Source organism: Oryx dammah, unplaced genomic scaffold (assembly GCF_014754425.2).
Source record: "Oryx dammah isolate SB20612 unplaced genomic scaffold, SCBI_Odam_1.1 HiC_scaffold_28, whole genome shotgun sequence".
NCBI lineage: Eukaryota > Metazoa > Chordata > Mammalia > Artiodactyla > Bovidae > Oryx > Oryx dammah.
This window is the reverse complement of record NW_024070212.1, coordinates 56047453-56069764: the sequence shown is the minus strand read 5'-3', so window position 1 is coordinate 56069764 and position 22312 is coordinate 56047453. Positions and strand designations below refer to the sequence as shown.

At 35.9% G+C, this 22312-nt stretch overlaps 1 protein-coding gene across 2 annotated transcripts in view; it reads right to left on the bottom strand.

The window, feature by feature from the left end:
* The window catches only part of COL24A1 (collagen type XXIV alpha 1 chain), a 392623-nt gene that overhangs the window by 248821 nt on the left and 121490 nt on the right, over positions 1-22312 (bottom strand). For both annotated transcript variants that reach the window (XM_040232413.1, XM_040232414.1), the window contains exons 14-20: positions 14432-14485; positions 12366-12410; positions 6404-6457; positions 6283-6327; positions 5986-6039; positions 5677-5730; positions 880-933 (exon numbers count right to left, since the gene is read on the bottom strand). In XM_040232413.1, coding sequence (XP_040088347.1) covers positions 880-933; positions 5677-5730; positions 5986-6039; positions 6283-6327; positions 6404-6457; positions 12366-12410; positions 14432-14485 — 360 coding nt within the window. The remainder of the gene's footprint in view (positions 1-879; positions 934-5676; positions 5731-5985; positions 6040-6282; positions 6328-6403; positions 6458-12365; positions 12411-14431; positions 14486-22312) is intronic.

The window sequence follows — 22312 nt, the reverse complement described above, 5'->3', positions numbered from 1 at the left end:
GAGTAAGAAACAGACCTTCGAGTTTACAAAGAGAAGGAAAAAGCATCAAGATAGTACTATTCCTAGAAACTCCGCCTACTGCTTTGACACCATGGGGACTTTATTGATCTAATTTATTTATTGTGAAGCCAAATCCACTTTCTCAGTGTTACTGCTGCATCTATGACTCTGAATTAGATGTGAATGTGTATTTATATGTTTTGCTGTTGTTTAGTCGCTCAGTTGTTCCAACTCTTTGTTCCCCCATGGACTACAGAGTTATATATTTATGTATGCCTATATTTTGGTTTATATTTTTGAACTAGGGTGAGCTTCAGAAACTTATCTCCATGTAGTTTATCTTTGACTCATTAAATGATTTTTTTAAAAAACTTAAATGTTTCATCTCATAAGTTTATGTCCTATGCAGTCTTGCAGAAAAGAAAGAGCCCCTCTACATTAAGTCAAAGTAAGAATTTCAAAGACTATACTATACAAGCAAATCTTATGCATGTACTACAGACTCACTCATGTTTATTCTAGAATATGAGATCCAAATGATATGCACACATTAAAAAATTGGAAGCATTAAAAATTCAATGGCATTTATGTTCTGAAATTTGAGTGCAAGCCCCACCTACGTGTTACTAGTAGTTGTTGTACAGAACAAATAAATCAACTGTGATCTAACTAGGGCTATGTGGCTATACCTTTTCTATTTTCTGGAGATCACTGTTGCATACCTCCCGACATAACAGAAAACATTTAGTCCAAACTGTTTACAAAGATATAAACTTTAAAGAGAATCTTGCTTAAGCCTATTATATAAAAGGTTTAACTAGTCAAGTTTAATTGCTATGACATTTATTTAAATTAATTACATTCCCACCAACATTTTACCTCTGGTCCTGGAGGGCCAGATGGCCCCTGGAGTCCTGGGTCACCTGTTTGGCCCTACAATGTGGAGGTTGGGGGAAAGAAATCAAAGTATAAACATTAATTTAATAAATATTATTGAAAAAGGAAACACAGTATGTAAAAACTACTAAATATATTATGTCACACAAAGTTGTAATGACTTTCTGGCAAACAGCAGTTAATATATTATTTCAAAGTTGTAATGACTATTCAGAAAGACTTAAAATCATCATCATTGTATGAAACTTATTATATAAGATGTATATAGATTTATACATATTTACCTCTAAATATTAGAGATACAAATTAATGGAAATCAAATGAAGGAAAATAATTGTGGTGTGGGTGTGTGTTATCCAAAGATAAGAGAATAAAGTTTGACTTAACAAAGTAGGAAACTCTAGATAGGAACTGCTTTCATAAACAACTAGAATTCTAGGATTGCCTTTGAAAAATTGTCTCTCCTTTGGTAACTATAAGGGGCCTGATCTAGTAATCAAGAATCACCTGGATTTAAATGCCTGTAGCTTAATTTCTCTCAGCCTATTTTCTCACCAATAAAAGAAGAATAATAATAATGTTACTAACAGTCTCACAGTCATTGTGAGAAATAAATGAGACAAATGTAAAGTGTTAAGCACAGTGCTTAGCACACAAAAAGTACTCATTAAATGTTAGTCAATTTTATAACTATTAATCCTTCCATTCACATCCTCACTCATCTCCTGGATGTTACCTAGAATTCCTAGATTGCTTTGATCCTTTGATTAAACTTCTGAAGATTTGATTTCTATATCTCTGCAGCCATTTTCTGACATTCAGATTAACAATGTGAAATCAGGGCTGGAGAAGAAGGGTAAAAGCCTGATCCTGGAGAGGGTTGGTGATCCTCTCAAGAGTTGAAACTACAGAACACGGAAGGCCAATAGTCTGATATCCTTGTTTTCATTAAAACAACTGAATTCATTATTTTTGTCATATTAAATTTCTATGTGAGCTTCAAATATGACAACAGGTCAAAGAATATATAAAATTTCTTGAGCTTATTATACATAAACTCTTCTGTATAACATGGGTTTATCCAGTTTCCAAGAAGTAAAGCAGTTTTCCATGTGTACTAAATTCTTCCTCATACAGTGCTACAGTCTCTGGACTTAAGCAGTACACAGTACACCTACAAGTAAACCTAGAGAAAAGTAGTAAAATATTATGCAGACGTTCGCTTAAGTTCCCCTAAATGAACAAAATCATACTCCATAGTGAGTATATCTAAGGGAGTCAAATTCTTGAAATGAAAAGTACCTCAAACAGATAGAAACAGCATTTTCACGGAGGCCCTCTAGTGGCAAAATCCAAACAAGATGCTAAATTTACAAGCTTGAGGAAAAAATGGAATACAGCAGGCCTTTGTTATCGGAAAAGTTGATCCATAACCCGATATTTAAGAACATGAACTTGTGGAATAATTTTATTTATCCTTCAGAAAAATTTTCATTTTGAAAAACTTCAACTGCAAGTTTCCTTGAATGTCAATTTACCTTTATAAAAATGTAAAGAACTGAATAATGATTAAGTAAACTTCTATAAATGGTAGCAACTTCTACCTAAAAAATGTAAAGGACATAATTGACTTTGTTTTTTCTTTTTAAAAAGCAATCTTTCTTAACTTCAGATAGGTAATTTTCTCTAGTTTTTAAATACTTGCAGAGTAAAAGTTTCCCTATTTCAGAATGTTAAAAACCTTCTAGATCAGAACATTCTTTTATCTTGAAAACATTCTTTCATGTTACAACTTAGATCCATTTGAAAACAGTATGAGTGACACTAACATTATAGATAACAGAAAACCAAAAGTAGGAGACATAAAGGAATAAAGACATTCATATGACTTTGGCATTTGTTGCATGATAGGGAGCAAATGCTTTAGAAAGACACTAACTTGTACAATTTATTTTTAATATAGCTGCTGATTTTTGTAAGAAATTTTTCATTAAACAAGTGTCTCTTTCCATAACTGGGAAAGGTTTCTAAGTCAAACATCTACAATTTTTTAAATAATAGTAAGATACAAACAAGTGATAAAATGAGAGTCTAAAGTCAAGGTGGTCTCACAAATAATAATTCCTGTCTCTTATCCTATCTTTAGTCCAAAGTATATATTTTTCAAGATTTGATAAAACAAACAAAAAATAATCAGCTGTCTCTGACCAAAGTAATCCCTGCTGATGTGAACATTTTTTATTAGAATAGTACAGAAACGTATAATACGAACAAGAAAAAGCCTCACTCTCATCATTTCATGCTCCCTGAATCACTGCCTAAAAGTACCACATTAGAGTGTCTAGTGACTCCAGAAGGAAAAAAATTAAAGGTTTTAAGACAACATGTTAAAGGTGAAACAGGAAGTCTTTGCTTTAGCTTGGACTAGAGAAACACTGATAAGCATTATTACTAAGAGAGGAAAATATTAAAAAGTCACAGAGCTGCAAGGAGCCTTACTTATGATATAGTCTGACACTCATTTTAAACATGAGAAACTAGATACCATGGTGGTTAAATATCCAATGTCACAGCAGGTCGGTGTCAAGGCTGGAACCAAAATCTACATCTCTGTTATTTAGACCAGTTATCCAGCCTTCCCTAATTTCAATAAATATGTAATCATTGTAAATTAAATCAAAGAGTAAAGAAGACATTAAAAAGGTTTACCTGATATGACTAGTTTTCTCAAGTAATTAATTATAAAACATGAGAATAATGCCATTTATTACTTAGTACTGGCCTTAGAAAATATGTCATACTATTTCATTATTATCAAAAGAAGTATTTTGCTAACACTGCAGATATTTAGAGCTCCTTTTAAGTGGTTTCAAATCATCCTTGAAAAATAGAAGCTTTTTGTTAGCTTGACCCATTCTCTTGCCCCTTATGAGATTCACATCCATGGCACAAGTCTGGGTACACTGTCAACTGAGTGAAAAGTAGTAAAGGCAAAGCTCACCATCAACATATCATTAGATAAACAGATGCCAACAACTGTTCTTTGGATTAAATGATTCCTGGGAAATGTATATAAAATGCTGTCACTGTTAGAAGTCATAAGGAATGGTGTTGTAAAGCTACTTAACTTAATGTTGTTAGCTGCTGCTGCTAAGTCGCTTCAGTTGTGTCCGACTCTGTGTGACCCCATAGACGGCAGCCCACCAGGCTCCCCCGTCCCTGGGATTCTCCAGGCAAGAACACTGGAGTGGGTTGCCATTTCCTTCTCCAATGCATGAAAGTGAAAAAAAGTGAAAGTGAAGTTGCTCAGTCATATCCGATTCTTAGCAACCCCATGGACTGCAGCCTACCAGGCTCCTCCATCCATGCGGTTTTCCAGTCAAGAGTACTGGAGTGGGGTGCCATTACCTTCTCTGTTAATGCTGCTTACTTTGATGCAAAAATAAACAATCTAAAGATGAGAGGGTGGAGTTAGGGAAACATGGTGAAATTGCTCAGGAAAACAACACTCTTTTATAATGTTAGATTACTAAATTATAACTTTATATCTAATTTTTGGATCTGGAGAATTCATTCCATGGACTGTATTGTCTATGGGGTCGCAAAGAGTCGGACACGACTGAGCGACTTTCACTTCATTTTGGATCTACAATCGTGGTCAAAGAGTTGAATAAAACCCTAAAACAATCTTAAAACACTGAAGCATAAAACACTATGGCACAGTGGCTAAGTGCATGGACTCTGACATCAGTGGTCACCAAAGTCTCCTTGGGTGACTACCAACTAACTATGGGACCTTGGGCAAGTTATTTAAGTCTTCGTGTCTCACTGTTCCTCATAGGTAAAATAGGAATAGTAATAGTACCATCTTCATATGACTGTTTTAAGGATTAAACTAGAAGTATAGGTATTAGAATACTGCCTGAAGTGAAGTGAAGTCGTTCAGTCGTGTCCGACTCTTTGTGACCCCATGGATTGTAGCCTACCGGGCTTCTCCGTCCATGGGATTTTCCAGGTAAGAGTACTGGAGTGGGTTGCCATTTCCTTCTCCAGGGGAACTTCCTGACCCAGGGATCGAACCCGGGTCTCCCACATTGTAGGCAGACGCTTTACCGTCTGAGCCACAAGGGAAGCTGCCTGGCATTTTGTAAACACTCAGTGAATTTTAGGTATAATCATTACTATGATTTTTAATATGTAGATATATACCATTAACTTAAGTTTTAACCACTCTATTTAAATGTTTTTAACTATTCAGTAACTTTAGTTTTATAGTTTACTGGGCTTCAGGTTAACTATGATATATAGTATCCTTTTATTTCAATTAATTGATCCTCAAAGATTTTAAAAAGACAAGGAACTAGAATATTTGGGCCCATAAGAGAGCATGACATGCTATCTTTTCTTCAGAATGTTTCCTTAATGAAACAGATATTTGGATAAATTACAGTGATATTTAAGGTTGCTTTATATTTTCTGGCTTAAAATCTACTGCTTAGTTTAAATTCTATCCATAATAGATTAACCAAAATCTTTAAGGCTCATGGAAATTTGGCTTTGGACTGGGATGAAGGAGGTGAGGAGGGTGAGGTCCCATAATCTATGGTATGTAAGTGGAAAACTTCAAGGATTAGCTGTATTCTAAAACTGGAGAGAAAATGCCATACTGGTAGACTTAAACCCTACTTCTTACATTCCACGAACACCAACAGGTATCAAGAGTCATGCCATAGTGTGCACTCCATGAATCAGAAAGGGCAAGCAAAAGTTCAAACCTACTGAAGGTCCTGGCTTTCCTCTCATCCCTGGTGGTCCAGGAAAACCCACAGCACCCTAAAAGAACAGTAAAGAGAGAAGTTATTACACCACAGAAGGCAGATATGCCTCTACTTACGAACAATTAAAAGAAGTCATGGAATTATTGAAAAAAACATTGAGAAAATGTTTCAAACAAGACATGCAGAATCAAATTGATACTATATCCTAAAAAAATACATGATTTGAAATAATGAATACTCCTTTCTTTTTAAAGAATGTATACATTTTCACTGTTTTTTTTCTTTTGTATTTATATAAAACTAGTGGTACCTTGTCTCCAGTATACCCTGTTTCTCCTCGCTCTCCTGCAATGCCTTGTTCACCCTGAGGAGCACAATTTCATACAAAGACACTTAAGCAATGCAAACGTGGCAGTAAGAAGGCAAATACAAGTTATATGAGAATAATTTCTCTATTTTTCCTACTTTTGAGAAAACTTATATGATTGGTATTACAGATTGGATCCCATATTTTAATAAAAATATTTTATAAGTGGTGTTGACTCAAAAGAAAAGTAAATGTGATTAAAAAAAATTATCTCTATGACAATGTAAATATTTAAATCACCTTATCACCTTTGATTCCAGTTAGGCCCTTATTGCCCGAAAGACCCTAAAAAAGAAAGTGATACTTTGTGACATTATAGAGAAATCAAAGTGAAACATCCATTATGCAAACAGAACCATACCATTGGGCCAGGGATTCCAGAAGGTCCAATTGGTCCCACAGGGCCAACACTGCCCTGGAAAGCAATAAGAAAGAAAGGTATCCCTGAGCACCACTAGGATTAAAAAGAGAACATGGTAAACTTAGTGAAATAATTCATCTTACTAAGTTCCCACACATGCTTGTTCTCTAAAAATTTCTTTTCCTCTTTACATTTATAAATCATACCAATCAAATTTTAGTGAGGTCTATTCTGCTTCCTTAAGCCTACTCATACTGATCTAATCTACCAGGATCCTTCTCTTTCTTGAGTTCTAATAGTTACTATCCACAGGATTCATTTTGAAATATTTCTCCAAAGAGATATCTTGACGATAGGGGAAATATTTTAGTGCCATGTTCCCAGGAAGTGTTCAAAAAATACTTCATTTGATTTTCTTAGACTTTTCTTTCACCTGTTTATTCAGCAAATATTTACTGGGCACTTACTATGTGCTAGGCATTCGAATGACTTCATGATCTACAACTTACAGATAACAAAATTTACCGTTAAGTTCAGGGAACTTACGGTAAAGTAGTAAATAAAAGCTACTTTATTGAGTAGTAAATAAAAAGCTCTGTTCTTCTGGGTTTCTCTCATTCATTCGTCATTTAACATTTATTGAGCAGAAAATGTATCAAACATTGTAGTAGTGTTGAATGGTAGTGTTGAGGAAACAAACATGAAAAAGACACAGTCACCAATATCAAGCTTTTCAATTTAACTTCTCCAATGCAAGATTACTCAAAAACATTAACTACCACTATAATCTCTTGCAAGCAAGAAACCCAGAAAAACTTCAACACGTCATCTTAAAATTCAAAGGACAATAGCAATGATAAAATTTTCTGAAAGTAAAATTTGAAAAAATAGTGGAAATCTCTTGTTTGGAGATCACTTAATTTTTGTGTCTACGATGCCTTCTTGTTTCTTTTCTCTTGCTTCCTCTTTCTTTCTCTTGCTACCTCTTTTCCTTCTTTCTCTTGCTACCTCTCTGTGCCTGGCTAACACATCATCCTTCATCCTCAAAGAGTTGCTTTCAACCTTCTTTTTATGCTTCCCAAATGTTTAGGGATTTTTAAAGGTGTATTTGTGACAATGCTGAAAATGTTGCTCAGTTTAGTTATAATCCATATTTCTTAGGACAGTATTCAAGACCCTTACTACTAGTTTTCCAGCAGTACTTTCCATCTCATCTTCTTCTGGTTGTTCCTACTTGCCTTTTCCCTCTCCCTCCTCTAAATCCAACATTCTAGACACAATGAACTGTTTTCTAGTCTGAACATACTCTCCCTTCTCACATGCTCCAAGCCTTTGAAAACCACTAATGGAATATGCTTCTGCTACAGTACTCAATATACTGCACTGTTTTCGTTTTTTTTTTTTTTTTTTGGTTGGTTTCCTTTTTTGTTTGTTTTCCCCCTGTCTTCCTAGTCTGTGCATTCTGTGAGTGTAGAAGCATGTTTTATTCATTTTTTTATATCTCAAGCCCAACATAATAATTGGCACATAATAGTTTTGAAATGAAGTGTGGAATGAATACTGGAGGAAGAAATCAACTTTAAATTTAAAACAGTGATTTCTAGAGTGCTGACATAACAGTATATTTTTAAGAGTCCACATTTATATACTACCAATTTCAGAATGGAAAATATGACATCTTTACTTTGGGGTGAGTCCTATAGTCTGTGAAATGTAAGATAAATTATTCCCAACATGTTTAATCCTGAAAAATATGAGACTGTGAGAGGCAGAATAATATTTTCCAACTTAACAAATGGAAACACGGCATCAATACATCATTGACAAATTCCACTGATGGGAAATAATTATTCTTATAATTACAGTGGTTAGTTTATTCAAAGTTCATAGTTTTCAAACTTCTGATAGTCATTCAAAATACAATAAATGTCTCTGTTTGGAAATTACACAGCACTAATTCATGTAAGAAATGGAAAGGAATATCAAAAACAAATATTTCTTTGTTGTCCTGTTGTTTTTCTATAGACAATATCCTTAATTCTTATTTCAGTAAATATACTACTGTGCATAATCTGGCATCTTCAGATGAATATGCCTTGTATGCACAATATTCTATTTTACTTTTTAGTATCTTTGAAAGAAAAATCACAAAATGGTAAATTTCAGAAGGTATCAAAAAACTATTCATTATAAAGGACTGAGTAAAATAAAGAATTTGAAAGGAAAATGATATGGGTGTAGAAACTTCCAAGAAACATCAAATATGTTATGGTATGTCACAGACTGTACGGAAAATCCTATTCCTAAAAAACTACATACTCTGAAATTGGTTAATGATAGATTAGTAACAGTTTTCAGTTCCATAAAGATAACCTGAAGGTCCTTCAACACTCCCTACCTACCACACTTCATTCCCATAAGAAGATGAAGCAGACAGAAGAAATAATTTCATGCACTGGGGCTTAGCAGAGGGTGTCTGGGATATAGCAATAGAAGTAAAAGAGCCTCCCACAGAGTGACAAATAACTCTCTGCAACCCCATAGATGGCAGCCCATTAGGCTCCATCGTCCCTGGGATTCTCCAGGCAAGAACACTGGAGTGGGTTGCCATTTCCTTCTCCAATGCATGAAAGTGAAGTTGCTCAGTTGTGTCCGACTCAGCAACCCCATGGACTGCAGCCTACCAGGCTCCTCCATCCATGCAGTTTTCCAGGCAAGAGTACTGGAGTGGGGTGCCACTGCCTTCTCTGATTGAGTCAAAGTCAGTCAAAGAAATAGAGAGACCCAAGGGTAGGTTCTTACCAAAGTAGCAGCCACTAGCCAATTATAGTTCATGAGTGAACATATCGCCAAAAAGATTGTGAATGCCATTACTGGGCTTTTCGACCATACCCAGCCACACTACCAGGCAATAATCACTGATACTAATTGAGAAGGCAAATGACAGTAGCAATTAACTGCATGGAAAAAATAATCTAGAGAAAGCAGTATCACTTCTTAACAGGAGCTATACCTGCCCTGCTGGAAGGGAACACGTGAAAAGCAACAGTTCAGGGCAAACAGATAAACTGTTTAATATGGAACACCAAAGTTCACATAATCTTTCCTGAAAAAGTGAAAGTGAAAGTGAAGTCACTCAGTTGTGTCCGACTCTTTGCGACCCTATGGACTGTAGCCTTCCAGGCTCCTCCGTCCGTGGGATTCTCCAGGCAAGAGTGCTGGAGTGGGTTGCCATTTCCTTCTCCATGAGACCTTCCCAATCCAGGATTGAACCCAAGTCTCCTGCATTGGAGGCAGATGCTTTAACCTCTGAGCCACCAGGGAAGTGCTCACCTCCTTCCATTCCTCTCCCATTACCCCATACTTCGCAGGCTGCAAGCCCACTCTTCCTCTTTTCATTTCCAGAACATTCCATTTCCCCCCACATCTATGCGTCTGAACACAGCCTTCTTCTGCCCAAGAGCCCCTTTCCCAATTCATCCCACTCACATACAGTCAACAAAACAGCTTAAAAGACATCTCCTTTGTGAAGTCACTCTGATTTTCTAAGATAAATTGCTCCATTTTCAGTGGCTTGACTTGAGGCCAAATTAGATTATAATATTTCCAGGAAGCAGGAATCTTAATTTGTTTATATATACTTTTTAGGCCTGGCATCTAGTTCAGCATTCATGAAATAGATAATAATAATAATGGTGCTCCCACTCTTTTGATTAAAATTGTAATAATTGTACAATAAATGTACAAGAGAGGAAGTAATAACACCTGTTCTATCTACTTTAAAAATTAGATCCATGTGAAAGAAAGTACTTTGAAAAGTATAAAATACCATCTCTATTACTATAGAACAGTGAGCACTACAAAAATGACTGTTAGTTTCATAAGCCATTTTCATTTCTATAGAATCTCTTCCCACCTACCAAAGGGTGAACAGAGGAAGAAAAAGGACAGAAAACCCAGGTATTTTTATTGAGCATTATCATGTGTCAGGCACTGTGCTAAGTCCTGGAACTGAAAGATAAGTAACAGTTAACTATTGGCAGAAAAGTAGAGCTTAAGTGTTTCAGGCAGACAAACAAGTGCAAAGGCCATGTAGTAAGGAGGCTGCATCTGAAGAATGGACAGCTTGGCTTATGCACAGAATATATTCTCAAGATGCAGAGAGGAACCAAAAGGCTAGACATCTTAGGCCATGTTAAGAATATTGGTCTGGGTCTTAAACATAATAATGGAAACTTTGGAGTTACCAACTTTAATGCTAATAGGTCACATGAAGAACGCACAAAGTGTGTCTCTGGAGTCCAGCTCCCTTCCCCTGCTTCCTGTCTCTCCCCACTGGTAGGGCCAGTGACTACCACTTACAGGTACAGCCCTAGTCTACGTTCTGAGAAAAGAAATTGGTCATTTGGGCTCTATCTTTACATAGGGCTTCTCATGACATCTAAAGAAATCTCTTAAGAGATACAATACATATTTTAAGGTCGTAGAAGTTTTAAGGAAATGGTATAGCACAAGGGGGAGAATTCTGAACTCTGGATGTACATCACCTGGCTTCAAATCCGAGTTCAACAGTTATAAGCTAAATGGTCTTAGGCTGTTCTAAGAATTAAATTACCTGATCTTTGTGACTGGTGCAGAGAAAAAACTAAATGAAAGTGAGCTGTTATTGCTAGTTTTATTATAATTACTAATAATATTATACAAGAGAAAAGTCTAAAGGTCTTAGACTAACTGTAGTTTTCTGACTCTGAGTTCTATGTTCCTGACATCCCATATGGGAAAGTTAAAACCTGTTATGCTGATTTTTATCACAGTTTCAATAGCTAAACTTCTGAAAGATACTCCTTTGGCCAGGCTATCGCCTTCTGCCATGGGTTAAGATGGGGGAAAAATCTTTAAATTTATAGTCAGAAGACCTGTGTTCAAGTTCAAGCTAAAAATACTGTAGCTATAATTTATAAAAACTCTGGAGTCTTAATTACCTACTTTACATACTAGAGCGAGCTCTAAATTGATTTTTAAAGGAAATTCTACCTCTGCCATGGTCATGCCCTACTTTTATGTGAATAGAAATAGACTTACCTTTAAGATTCTATTTTCATTAGGCTCCTTACATTTCATAAAAGTATGTCATTCTTGTTTTTAGTTCAGTTCAATGTTAAAGCATATGGCTCTAAATTAATATACCATATCTGTAACTTATATCCCTGTCATGAACCAGAAGTCTGGATAAGAGAGATTTATATTTAAGAAGACATATCAGAAGATACATACGACAGTTTGATTAGTCAAATGAATAATCAAAAATGTATCAGAAAGACATGTATCTGGACTGGATTGTTTTAGCCTTCAAAGAACTTCTTTTACTAAATTGTACTTTGATGACATCAGAAACTTTAGTGAAATTTAAGAGTTGAATTTACTGTATAAAAATTAAGTGAACAAATAATAGTTATTATTTTAAGTACAATAAATAAATGAGGTATGAAAATGTTCAATGGTACTGGCGAAGTCTGGCTCCTACCTTTTGTTCAGGATAATTTTCCTAGTCATTTATTTAATTTTATCTCATAAAGCCTATAGTTACAATGTGCTTTTGTTTAGCCCTATCTGTCTCTCCAGACCAGATGGTATGAAAGACTACCTCAAAGAAAAGAAGTGGCTGTTCTAGGTCTCATACGTCTGGAGAAACTGAATCTTGATTAAGTATCCTTCAATGAAACAGATAAATACACTTATACATTAACCTGTAAAAATTTATTTCAGCTTATCATAAAGTATAATTCATTTTTAGATTCATATTACTGATTAAATTCGCATATCTGGCAGGAAAACACATGTGAGCAAGGTTGATCTTCAACAATGACACTAAAAATTTTCTTTATCCTAAATTTTGTAAAACACATTGAACAAATATAAATACACACAAGCAGATTTTATAAGGATGATATTTGATACTTACTCGAAGCCCAGGAAATCCCGGAGGACCAATGTTGCCTATAAGTCCCTATGTAACAGAAATGTGCGAAATTGGTTAAATTTGATTCCAAACTAAGTGAATTTTCTAAAGGTGAAGACAAAAATTTCTAGGAAAAAATATATCAAATTTTACCTTCTTCTAGCTAACTTCTGCAACTTCCCTATTCTTCTGCATCCTAAGAAGGGCAATTCTTTGGTGGCAGCTAACGTTCTATAAAAGTAGCCCTGGTTCCATGCTTTTGGATGCCAGGACTACCACCTAGCCTGGGATAATAGATTTCTCTGTCTGTTATGTAAGTCTCATAATAGCCAGCATTATAGACATAATATTAGCCTACTGTTGTTTAGCCTATTGTTGTTGTTTAATCTCTCAGTTGTATCTGGCTCCTTCTGTGATCCCATGGACTGTAGTCCACCAAGCTCCTCTGTCCATGGAATTTCCCAGGCAAGAACACTGGACTGAGTTGCCACTTCTATTCCAGGGGATCGTTCCTACCCAGCAGTGATCAAACCCACGTCTCTTTCATTGCAGTTGGATTCTTTACCACAACCACCAGGGAAGCCCTAATTAGCCTATATGTAGGGAGAAGAGACAGGATGGTCAACTTGTTGGGGGAGAATAACATTTTCAGATGACTTAAAACACTGTCAGCTTGAGGTACTTTGTTTAAATTTTCTAAATTTCTCATTGATAAAACAGAAATAATATTTGTTTTTATTTTGTAAAGAACACAATGAAAACTGTTATATAAAAGATTCTGAAAATTTTCATAAAGCACTATACAAATGTAAGAAATTACCAACTTGCTTAAATTATTTGTATGAGGTTTTAAACTATCATTTTTACAGTTGATTCCTGATAAGCCTTTGTGACAGTCTTTTGACCTCATCATTACAGTCTTCATGATAATTCCTAATCTATACCACGTCAGTGTTATATCACTTACATGGCACAAAGTATAAGAATAAACCTTCCTTTTTTTTTCTGTATTTAAACTGTTTTGAAACAGAGGTGTAGTATAAAATTTAAAGAATTATAAACCAATACATTGAATATCCAGTTTATTTTAAAGATGATTCAAAATGCTCTTCAAAAAGTGTAATTTAAGTATAAAAAGCAGATTTTAAAGGGTAAAATGTTAAATACTGTAGGAGTCCAACTCTAACAAACTTCATGTATACTTGACAAGATGGTTTCATACTAAGTGTGTAAAGACATAAATGGTATAAAAGAAAAATATAAATAATGTTTAACATTATTATGCCTGAAATGAGAAGCTGCTCAGAATCATGGGCAAGAAAAAGATGACAAACATTTTATTTAAGACATGATTCCATTTTTTAACAATTTTCTTCAAAATCAGTTCTACTCTTATCTTCCAAGTCTTATAACAAAACTTTTGTTAAATTCAATGCACAAGCTAATATAGTTTATACCTTAGAAAATGAAATAAAAGGAAACTATTTTCAAACACTATTTTATTTACAGATGTCTAAATATAGGAATTATTCCTAATTCAGGCAAAACAGCATTCCATCATTTTTTATAATATGTTAATTTTAGAATTTTAACTCCCTGATCTGAACACAGATATCTAAATGATCCCCTCAAAGACTTCTCTATAAATTACCCCAAAGTAGGTAGATCAATGATAGGTTTGAGTTCCAAGGAGCAATCACTAAATGCACAATTTTTACATGCGGCTTGAGAGTACCTTGATATATATATGAAAGGCTTCTTTCCCATGTCCACCCACCCTCCCACTGAATATTCAAGTCAATATTGTGATTGTATACTTCTAATATTTTACTTAGTAATGTATAACATAGTCAAGATACTGAATTGTAAAGATCACCTCAAGACAGAATTTATAACACTTTGTTTTACTTCTCTTGTTGTAAAATCACAAAATAGAATGTGCTCAGTGGTATCACAATTGTTTGGTCAAGAGTGCTTGTCAGGAATGTGGTAATGAGTATGACAAGTACGGATGCTATGGAATCCAAATGACGCTAGAATGCAAGGGTGGACCTTCACTCTTTACTCACAGGACTGCCATCAGGACCTGCAGGGCCTCTGTCTCCAAAGTCACCTGGAAAACCCTAACCCAAGGAAAAAAGAAAGAAATGCTGTTAAAACCAAAATAAGGAATTCATCTTTGCTTTGTTTTCAGGTAAGGAACTTAGTAATAGGAAGTATTTATTTCCTAACCTATAAATTGTAGTGCAACAAAAAAGTGTATTTGTTTTGCATAAAATGTCACTGATTTTTAAGTACATTATTTCTATATTTTATAAAGATTACTTTACATGCCACAAAATATATACATAAAGATAAGCTGGAGGAAAGAGAAACGTGTTCATCACTATATAAAGAATCACTGAATTAGAAGAAATACAATCAAGATTTCCAACTGACCAATCCATTAGTTACATCCACTATTTCATGTTGTTCTTATATACCCACCACAGAAAATGAAACGGCTAATAACACTGAGCATAAGCTTAGTACACTTATCTTGTGCAAAAGGCTTCACGCACATCGTTACATATACACTACTTCAATCCATCTTCACAGCAGGTCAAATCAGTGAGTAAAATGTCCTCACTTTGCAGCTGAGGAAACTACAGGGTAGAAGAGTTAAGTCACTTGCACTTTCTGGTGATGGCTGGGACCAAGATTTGAATGGATATAGTCTGACTGCAGAGTCAGCTCTTTTTACTGTCTATACGAATACTATAACTCATCACTTCAAGGTATGATACAACATGTAAGAACTCATTTAAGAAAAAGGAAAATGCCTATAAATATTGCAAATACAAAATGGGATGTTACTGAAATGTAGGCTTCTTAAATGCCTACTGAGAATTCCTTAGAGTAAAACTATTAAGGGCAGTAAATTATACTTTCTAATTATAACTTCTATTGCAAAATAACTTAATTACTTAGTTCCTCTTACTTTACATATTAAAGTTTTCACCAGTGATTTATCACTGAGTTTATCAACTTTAAACCTCGCTTTTAAAAAGACTACTTTACGGGACTTCTCCAGTGGCGCAGATTTACAAGCTGGATTTAGAAAAGGCAGATGAACCAGAGATCAAATTGCCGACATCCGGTGGATCATAGAAAAAGCAAAATTCCATAAAAACATCTACTTCTGCTTTATGGATTATGCCAAAGCCTTTGACTGGGTTGATCACAATAAACTGTGGAAAATTCTAAAAGAGATGGGAATACCAGACCACCTTACCAGCCTCCTGAGAAATCTGTATGCCGGTCAAGAACAACAGTTAGAACCAGACACGGAACAATGGACTGGTTCCAAATTGGGAAAGGAGTACATAAAAGCTGTATATTGTCACCCTGCTTATTTATATGCAGAGTACATGCAAAATGCCAGGCTGGATGAAGCACAAGCTGCAATCAAGATTACCAGGAGAATATCAAAAACCTCAGATATGCATATGACACCACTCTTATGGCAGAAAGTGAAGAAGAACTAAAGAGCCTCTTGAAGAAGGTGAAAGAGGAGAGTGAAAAAGTGGGCTTAAAATTCAACATTCAAAAAACATGGCATCCAGTCCCATTACTTCATGGCAAATAGATGGGGAAACAGTGGAAACAATGAGAGACTTTATTCTTTTGGGCTCCAAAATCACTGCAGATGGTTACTGTAGTCATGAAATTAAAAGATGCTTGCTCCTTGGAAGAAAAGCTATGACCCACCTAGGTAGCATATTAAAAAGCAGAGACATTACTTTCCTAACAAAGTTTTGTCCAGTCAAAGCTATGATTTTTCCAGTAGTCATGTATGGATATGAGAGTTGGACTATAAAGAAGGCTGAACATCGAAGAGTTGATGCTTTTGAACTGTGGTTTTGGAGAAGACTCTTGAGAGTCCCTTGGACTGCAAGAGGATCAAACCAGTCAATCCTAAAGGAAATCAGTCCTGAATGTCATTGAAGGACTGATGATGAAGCTGAAACTCCAATACTTTGGCCACCTGATGCGAAGAACTGACTCATTTGAAAAGACCCGGATGCCGGGAAAGATTGAAGGCGGGAGGAGAAGGGGACGACAGAAAATGAGATGGTTGGATGGCATCACTGACTCAATGGACATGAGTTTGAGTAAACTGTGGGAGTTGGTGATGGACAGGGAGTCCTGGCGTGCTGCAGTCCATGGGGGTCACAAAGTTGGGACACAACTGAGTGACTGAACGACAAGAACAACAACACCGACAAGGACACTGCAGTGGTGCAGTGGATAAGAACCTGCCTACCAATGCACAGGACACGTGTTCAGTCCCTGGTCTGGGAGGATTCCACATGCCTCAGAGCAACTAACCCTGGCACCACAACTACTGAATCTGAGTGCTGTCACTACTGAAGCCCACGCGCATGGAACCTGTGCTCTGTAACAAGAGAGGCCACCACAATGAGAAGCCTGCACGCTGCAACGAAGCGTAGCCCCCACTCGCTGCAACTAGAAAGAGCCGTCTCATTACAACGAAGACCTAGTGCAACCAAAAAAAAATAGTTTTTTTAAAGACTACAAAATGCTTTGTAAGACTTATTTCCAACAGTTTGATAGCATTCATTTATAAAAACTGGTAAGACTAACAAGAATAAAAGCACATTATTAGATTTTTTATAATCTTTTACTTAGGCAAGCCAGTATTAAATATTATGTTTAACAAACTGCCAGAAATCACTGCTTCACTAATACACACATGAATGGACTAAATTGCAAAGATGTTTTAAGAATGGGGGAAAAAAAGGCATGATGTTTCTAAGACATAGTTAATTCCTACTAGAAGCAGTTTCCCTTATTTTGTAATTAAAGGATAATGCAAAAATCATCTGTGTAGTCAAACATATTGCAGCTATACCCCCTTTAAAATCAACTGAAGTTCAGGCAGGGATTTGCTTTCATTGTCCTTGGAAGTCAAATGCTGTTGCCAACAAGCTTAAAAATCTACAGTACATCATTCCATTCAGTATGAATTATTATGTGCATTTGAAAGTTTTTATGATATACAGGTAATGGAAAGAGTAGAATTAAAAAACTGTAATAAATCTGAAGTATAAGAGACAATTGATATTTTTAGACAGATCCTAAGTAAGTTTTCCAGAAAGCTCAGTGAAATAATACACAATAGGGGACACACTGCATGACTCCACTGATGTGAAATGTCCAGAACAAGTAAATCTACAGAGATAGAAAGTAGATTAGTGATTGCCTACAGCTTGTGATGTGGTGAAGAACTGGGGGGTGACATCATATAGTTTCTTTCTGAGATAATGAAAATGTTCTAAAATTAGACAGTGTGATGGCTGCACAAGTCTGTGAGTATACTAATAACCACCGAATTGCACACTTTCAAGGGGCGAATGAATGTAAATTATATGTCAATAATTTTTTTAAAAGTGCAATTGGTCTAAACAAGAAGCTAGATTGCTAAAATCATTTTTGGGGAATCATTCAGGATGCCTAGAAGATGTGATCTTTGAAACCCATTGGCCCCCTACTCTCATCCAGTGGGAGATGCTGCTCTCCAGTCCACCTCCCACGCAACTAATGATTTCTGCCTGGGGAGAAGGCAGAGACCTGTGACTAGTTCTCCACTTATCACAAAGCCTGTATTCCCTACGAACAGTGTAAAAACAACGAAATAAACACTTATTAATTTCAACTTCCTATTCTTCTGGTAGTTCAACAATATATATAATAAATATGAGCTGCCCAATGTCACTTTGCCCCTGAAACAATTTAGTTGAACTGAAACTATATCTACTTTAAAAGTTTGTATGTATTATTTCTCCTCTCATTTTGCTACCCATTAAGCATTCCATTCCATTTTTTTCTATTCTAGACAGAGATAATTTATTGTTTTTATCCGTCTTATATATTGACCACTGTGTTACCAATATTTGAAATAATTGCTATGACATCTAGACATTTTGTTTTCTGAAATATAGGACAGTTAATGTCACAGAAAAGCATCGTTTGGCTATATTGGTCATTTCGAAGAAAATCACGCCAGTGTTTCATAATGCTGCATATGCCTCTGCTTGTTCACACTTTATTCAGTTGTTATTTCAATTCTGCCAAATACATGCATTTTTTTTTCTTTTCTAATGCAGGAAGAGCTCTGAGTTCCTTTAATTAAATGAACCTAAGTGTTTGCAGCTATAGTATCTCCATTGTAAAAAAAAAAAGGATCTGAAATATTGATTGTGAAATATGGAACAATAGTGACAAAACACTTTGCCTTTGAACTTAGAATACAAAGGAGTTTCTACAGTTTCTTTTTCTCCTTGAAAAAAATACATTGCAAATGAAATAAAATTTCCCTCATATTTACTTTGTGGAAAATTACAACCACTAATTTAATCAAATTGAGTTTTCCTACCAAAGGGTGTAATGGCCAATTTGCAGGTTATCATCCATAAGAAAGCTTGAGTTTTTGCCCTTTTTGCTCAACTTGCCAATTTCACAAATGGCAAGTTGGCATTATGGCATTTTAGCATAAATGGCAATTTCTTATCATCTTCTAAATGGGCATACCAGAGTTGCACTGTTGCTTCTAGGAACATAATTCTCTTTCTTACGTTTTTATTGTTTTGATCAGTTACAAAATTTTATTTTGTAAAGATTTATTTTGTAGGGGACTTCACTTGATCTCTTCAAGTTGTGAATAATTTTCTTGCTCATTTCCACTGCTTGATCACTGCAGTGAACAGACTTTAAGGTGACACCTCATGATTCCTACCTCCTGGTGTCCACATCTTTGTCCAAACCCTTCCTTTGAGTGTGGTGGGGCTATGATTTGCCTCTTCTAGCAACTAGAATACAGTAAAGATGATGGGATGTCACTGATGTGATTATGCTATACCACACACAAGTCCACTTTAGCAGTCTGGAGCTAGAATCTTCCCATGTGAGCTTGATGAAACAAGCAGCTGTGTTGGAGATGCCTACGTTGCAGGGAACTGTGAATGACCTCAAGGAACTATGGACATAGGACCTGAAGGTGGGCTACCCCACTCCCCTCAAATAAAAAGAAAAGCAAAAAGCCAGAATCCTCAGTTCCACAAACTCAAGGAAAAAAATTCTTCTCACAACCTGAATGAGCTTGGAAGTGAACTCTTCTCAGCCAAGACTCCAGGTAATAATGCGGCAGCTGACCCTGCGGCTTCATGACCCTCAGCAGAAGACCTAGATAAGTAGTATCTGGATGGTTGACCCACGAAAATTGTGAGATAATAAATGAGCATTATTTTAAGCTGCTACGTTTGTAGTATTTATTATGTAGGAACAGATAGGAAACTTATACAAAATTGGTAATTAAATTTACATTTTAGAGTACGTAGTCCTATTGCAAATTTTACTCTATGGTAATGCTCAAGGTAAGACCACTTGCACTATTTCTAGATTTTAAAAATTTAAGTAAGTAATCTCTTTGAAAATTTTCTACTGATTTTTATTTTCTATTATAAATTATAAATATATTATATTATATATAAATTATAAGTAATGAATCATAATACTGGTTCAATAAATTTAAAAATTTATATTTTCTTTAAAATTATAATGTAATCTAATATCTATATTTTGAAATTTTCATTATTCTAGCATTTCCTATGCATCTACTTGCCAATGTAAACAGTTTTTATCCTGCTTCATGAATTTTGTGTCTATACCTATGAAATACAAATTTAAGAGTAATATGAATTATTTAATACTAGAAAATGGTACAACTACTACAAATACTATACTCATTCTACTACCTCTGAAACCAAAAATCAGAGCACAAAGAGAAGCAGGAAAATAGAAGGTTTGCATTACCAAAACAGTACTTCATTACACAAGATCCTATTGCATTCATGCTGAAAGGAGAACTAGATACATTAATTCATCTTTCCTCGACCTCAGTGCTTCTACTGGCTGCTCAGTCTTCATCGTAATCTCAAGCAGTTTCCATATTTCATTTTGGCAGTGGTACCATCTACAAAACTTTATGGTATTCAGATGTGAGGTTATAGGCAAGATATGTGGAGAAGAATTTCTCTAGGCTTGAATTTTATTAAAATACCTTGGTAGCCAGCCTCAGAGATGGATCCTCAGGGTTTTCACTGGTATTAATGCCCTTGTGTATCCTCTCCTGTTTTGAATTCTGACTGGTCTATGTGACTAACGGAACATAGAAATGACAGTACGTGACTTCCAAAGATATGTCACAAAAGGCACTAACCATTCACCCTGTTCTCATTAACCATTTGCTCTGGTGGAAGCTAACCGCCATGCTGTATAGACACACAGGACTTACACTGCTGGCACAGTGGATAAGAATCTGCCAGCCAATGCAGAGGAAATGGGTTTGGTCCCTGGTCTAGGAATATTCCACACGCCATGGGACAAATAAGCCTATGCACCACAGCTATTGAGCCCACACTCGAGAGCCCAAGAGCCACAACCACTGAGCCCTCATACCACAACTACGGAAGCCTGCATGCTCTAGAGCTCATGAGCTGCAGCTAGTAAGCCTATGTGTCACAACTACTGAAGCTCATGCACCTAGAGCCTGGGTTCCCAAGAGAAGCCACCACAATGAGAAGCTCACACACTGCAGTGAAAGAGTAACTCCCACTTATCACGACTAGACAAAGCCCATGTGCAACAAGGAAGACTCGGCACAGCCAAACTTTAAACAAAAAAAATTTAAACATTTACCAAAAAAAAGGACACTCAAGTTGCCATGTGGAGAGCTCCCCATCGGGAGGGAATGAGACTTCCCATCAGCCAGTAAGTGAGCCACCTTAATAAGATCCTTTCAGTCCCACTCAAGCCTTCAGATGACTGGACTATCAGGTAGGAATTTTCATTGAAATATATTTTACAATGATTTCAACAAACAACTTTGTATCCATGCTCAGGGTACACAAGTCAGTTCAGTGGAGCCAGATCTATATGGTCAAATCCTGACTCCCCTATAGGTGTGGGTGACCTTGAACAAGTGACCTAGCCTCCCTGTGCTTAATTCCCTCAAACTCATGTCCATTGAGTCAGTGATGCCATCCAACCATCTCATCTTCTGTAGCCCCTTCTCCTCCTGCCCTCAATATTCACCAGGCTCCTTTCCAATGAGTCATCTCTTCACATCAGGTGGCCCAAAGTATTGAAGCTTCAGCAGAATTAGTTGTTTTTCTGGAATTCCTTTGCCTTTTCTATGATCTAACAAATGTTGGTAATTTGACCTCTGGTCCCTCTGCCTTTTCTAAATCCAGCTTATGCATCTGGAATTTCTCAGTTCATGTCCTGCTGAAGCCTAGCTTGAAGGATTTTGAGCATTACCTAGCTAGCAAATGTTGATTATAACTTCATATAAAACCCTAAGCTAAACCCACCCAAATAAGCCACTCCCAAATTCCTAACCCACAGAAACTATAAGAAATAATATATATGTATTGTTTTTACACCTCTAACATGGAATAAGCAATAGGTACCTAATACATAACAACATGAATGGATGTCTAAGATTACGGGTCATACAATGCCAATGCCAAAGGCTGGATCCTGAATGATGGGGAACTCATGTGTGTGGTGTTTTTATTTTTTTAATACATTTATTTTAATTGTTTTTGAAGTGCAGAGTCCTCTAAAATGCAGAACCCAGATCAAGCTTCTCTCTTGCTTGGGTCTGATGTTACTGCTATCAAATATGGTAATTATCAAACATTAAGAACAAAAGAAGTATCCTAGACTTGGTAAGTCTGATACATATGTGGTGTTAATACCACAGACTACACATAGATACTATACTTGGTAGTAAGCTAAGTATCATGAAACAGTGGAAAACTTACCCCTTTTGGAATCTAGTAAGATAATTATTTTCCTAGTTCTACAGAGACATTTAAAAAATA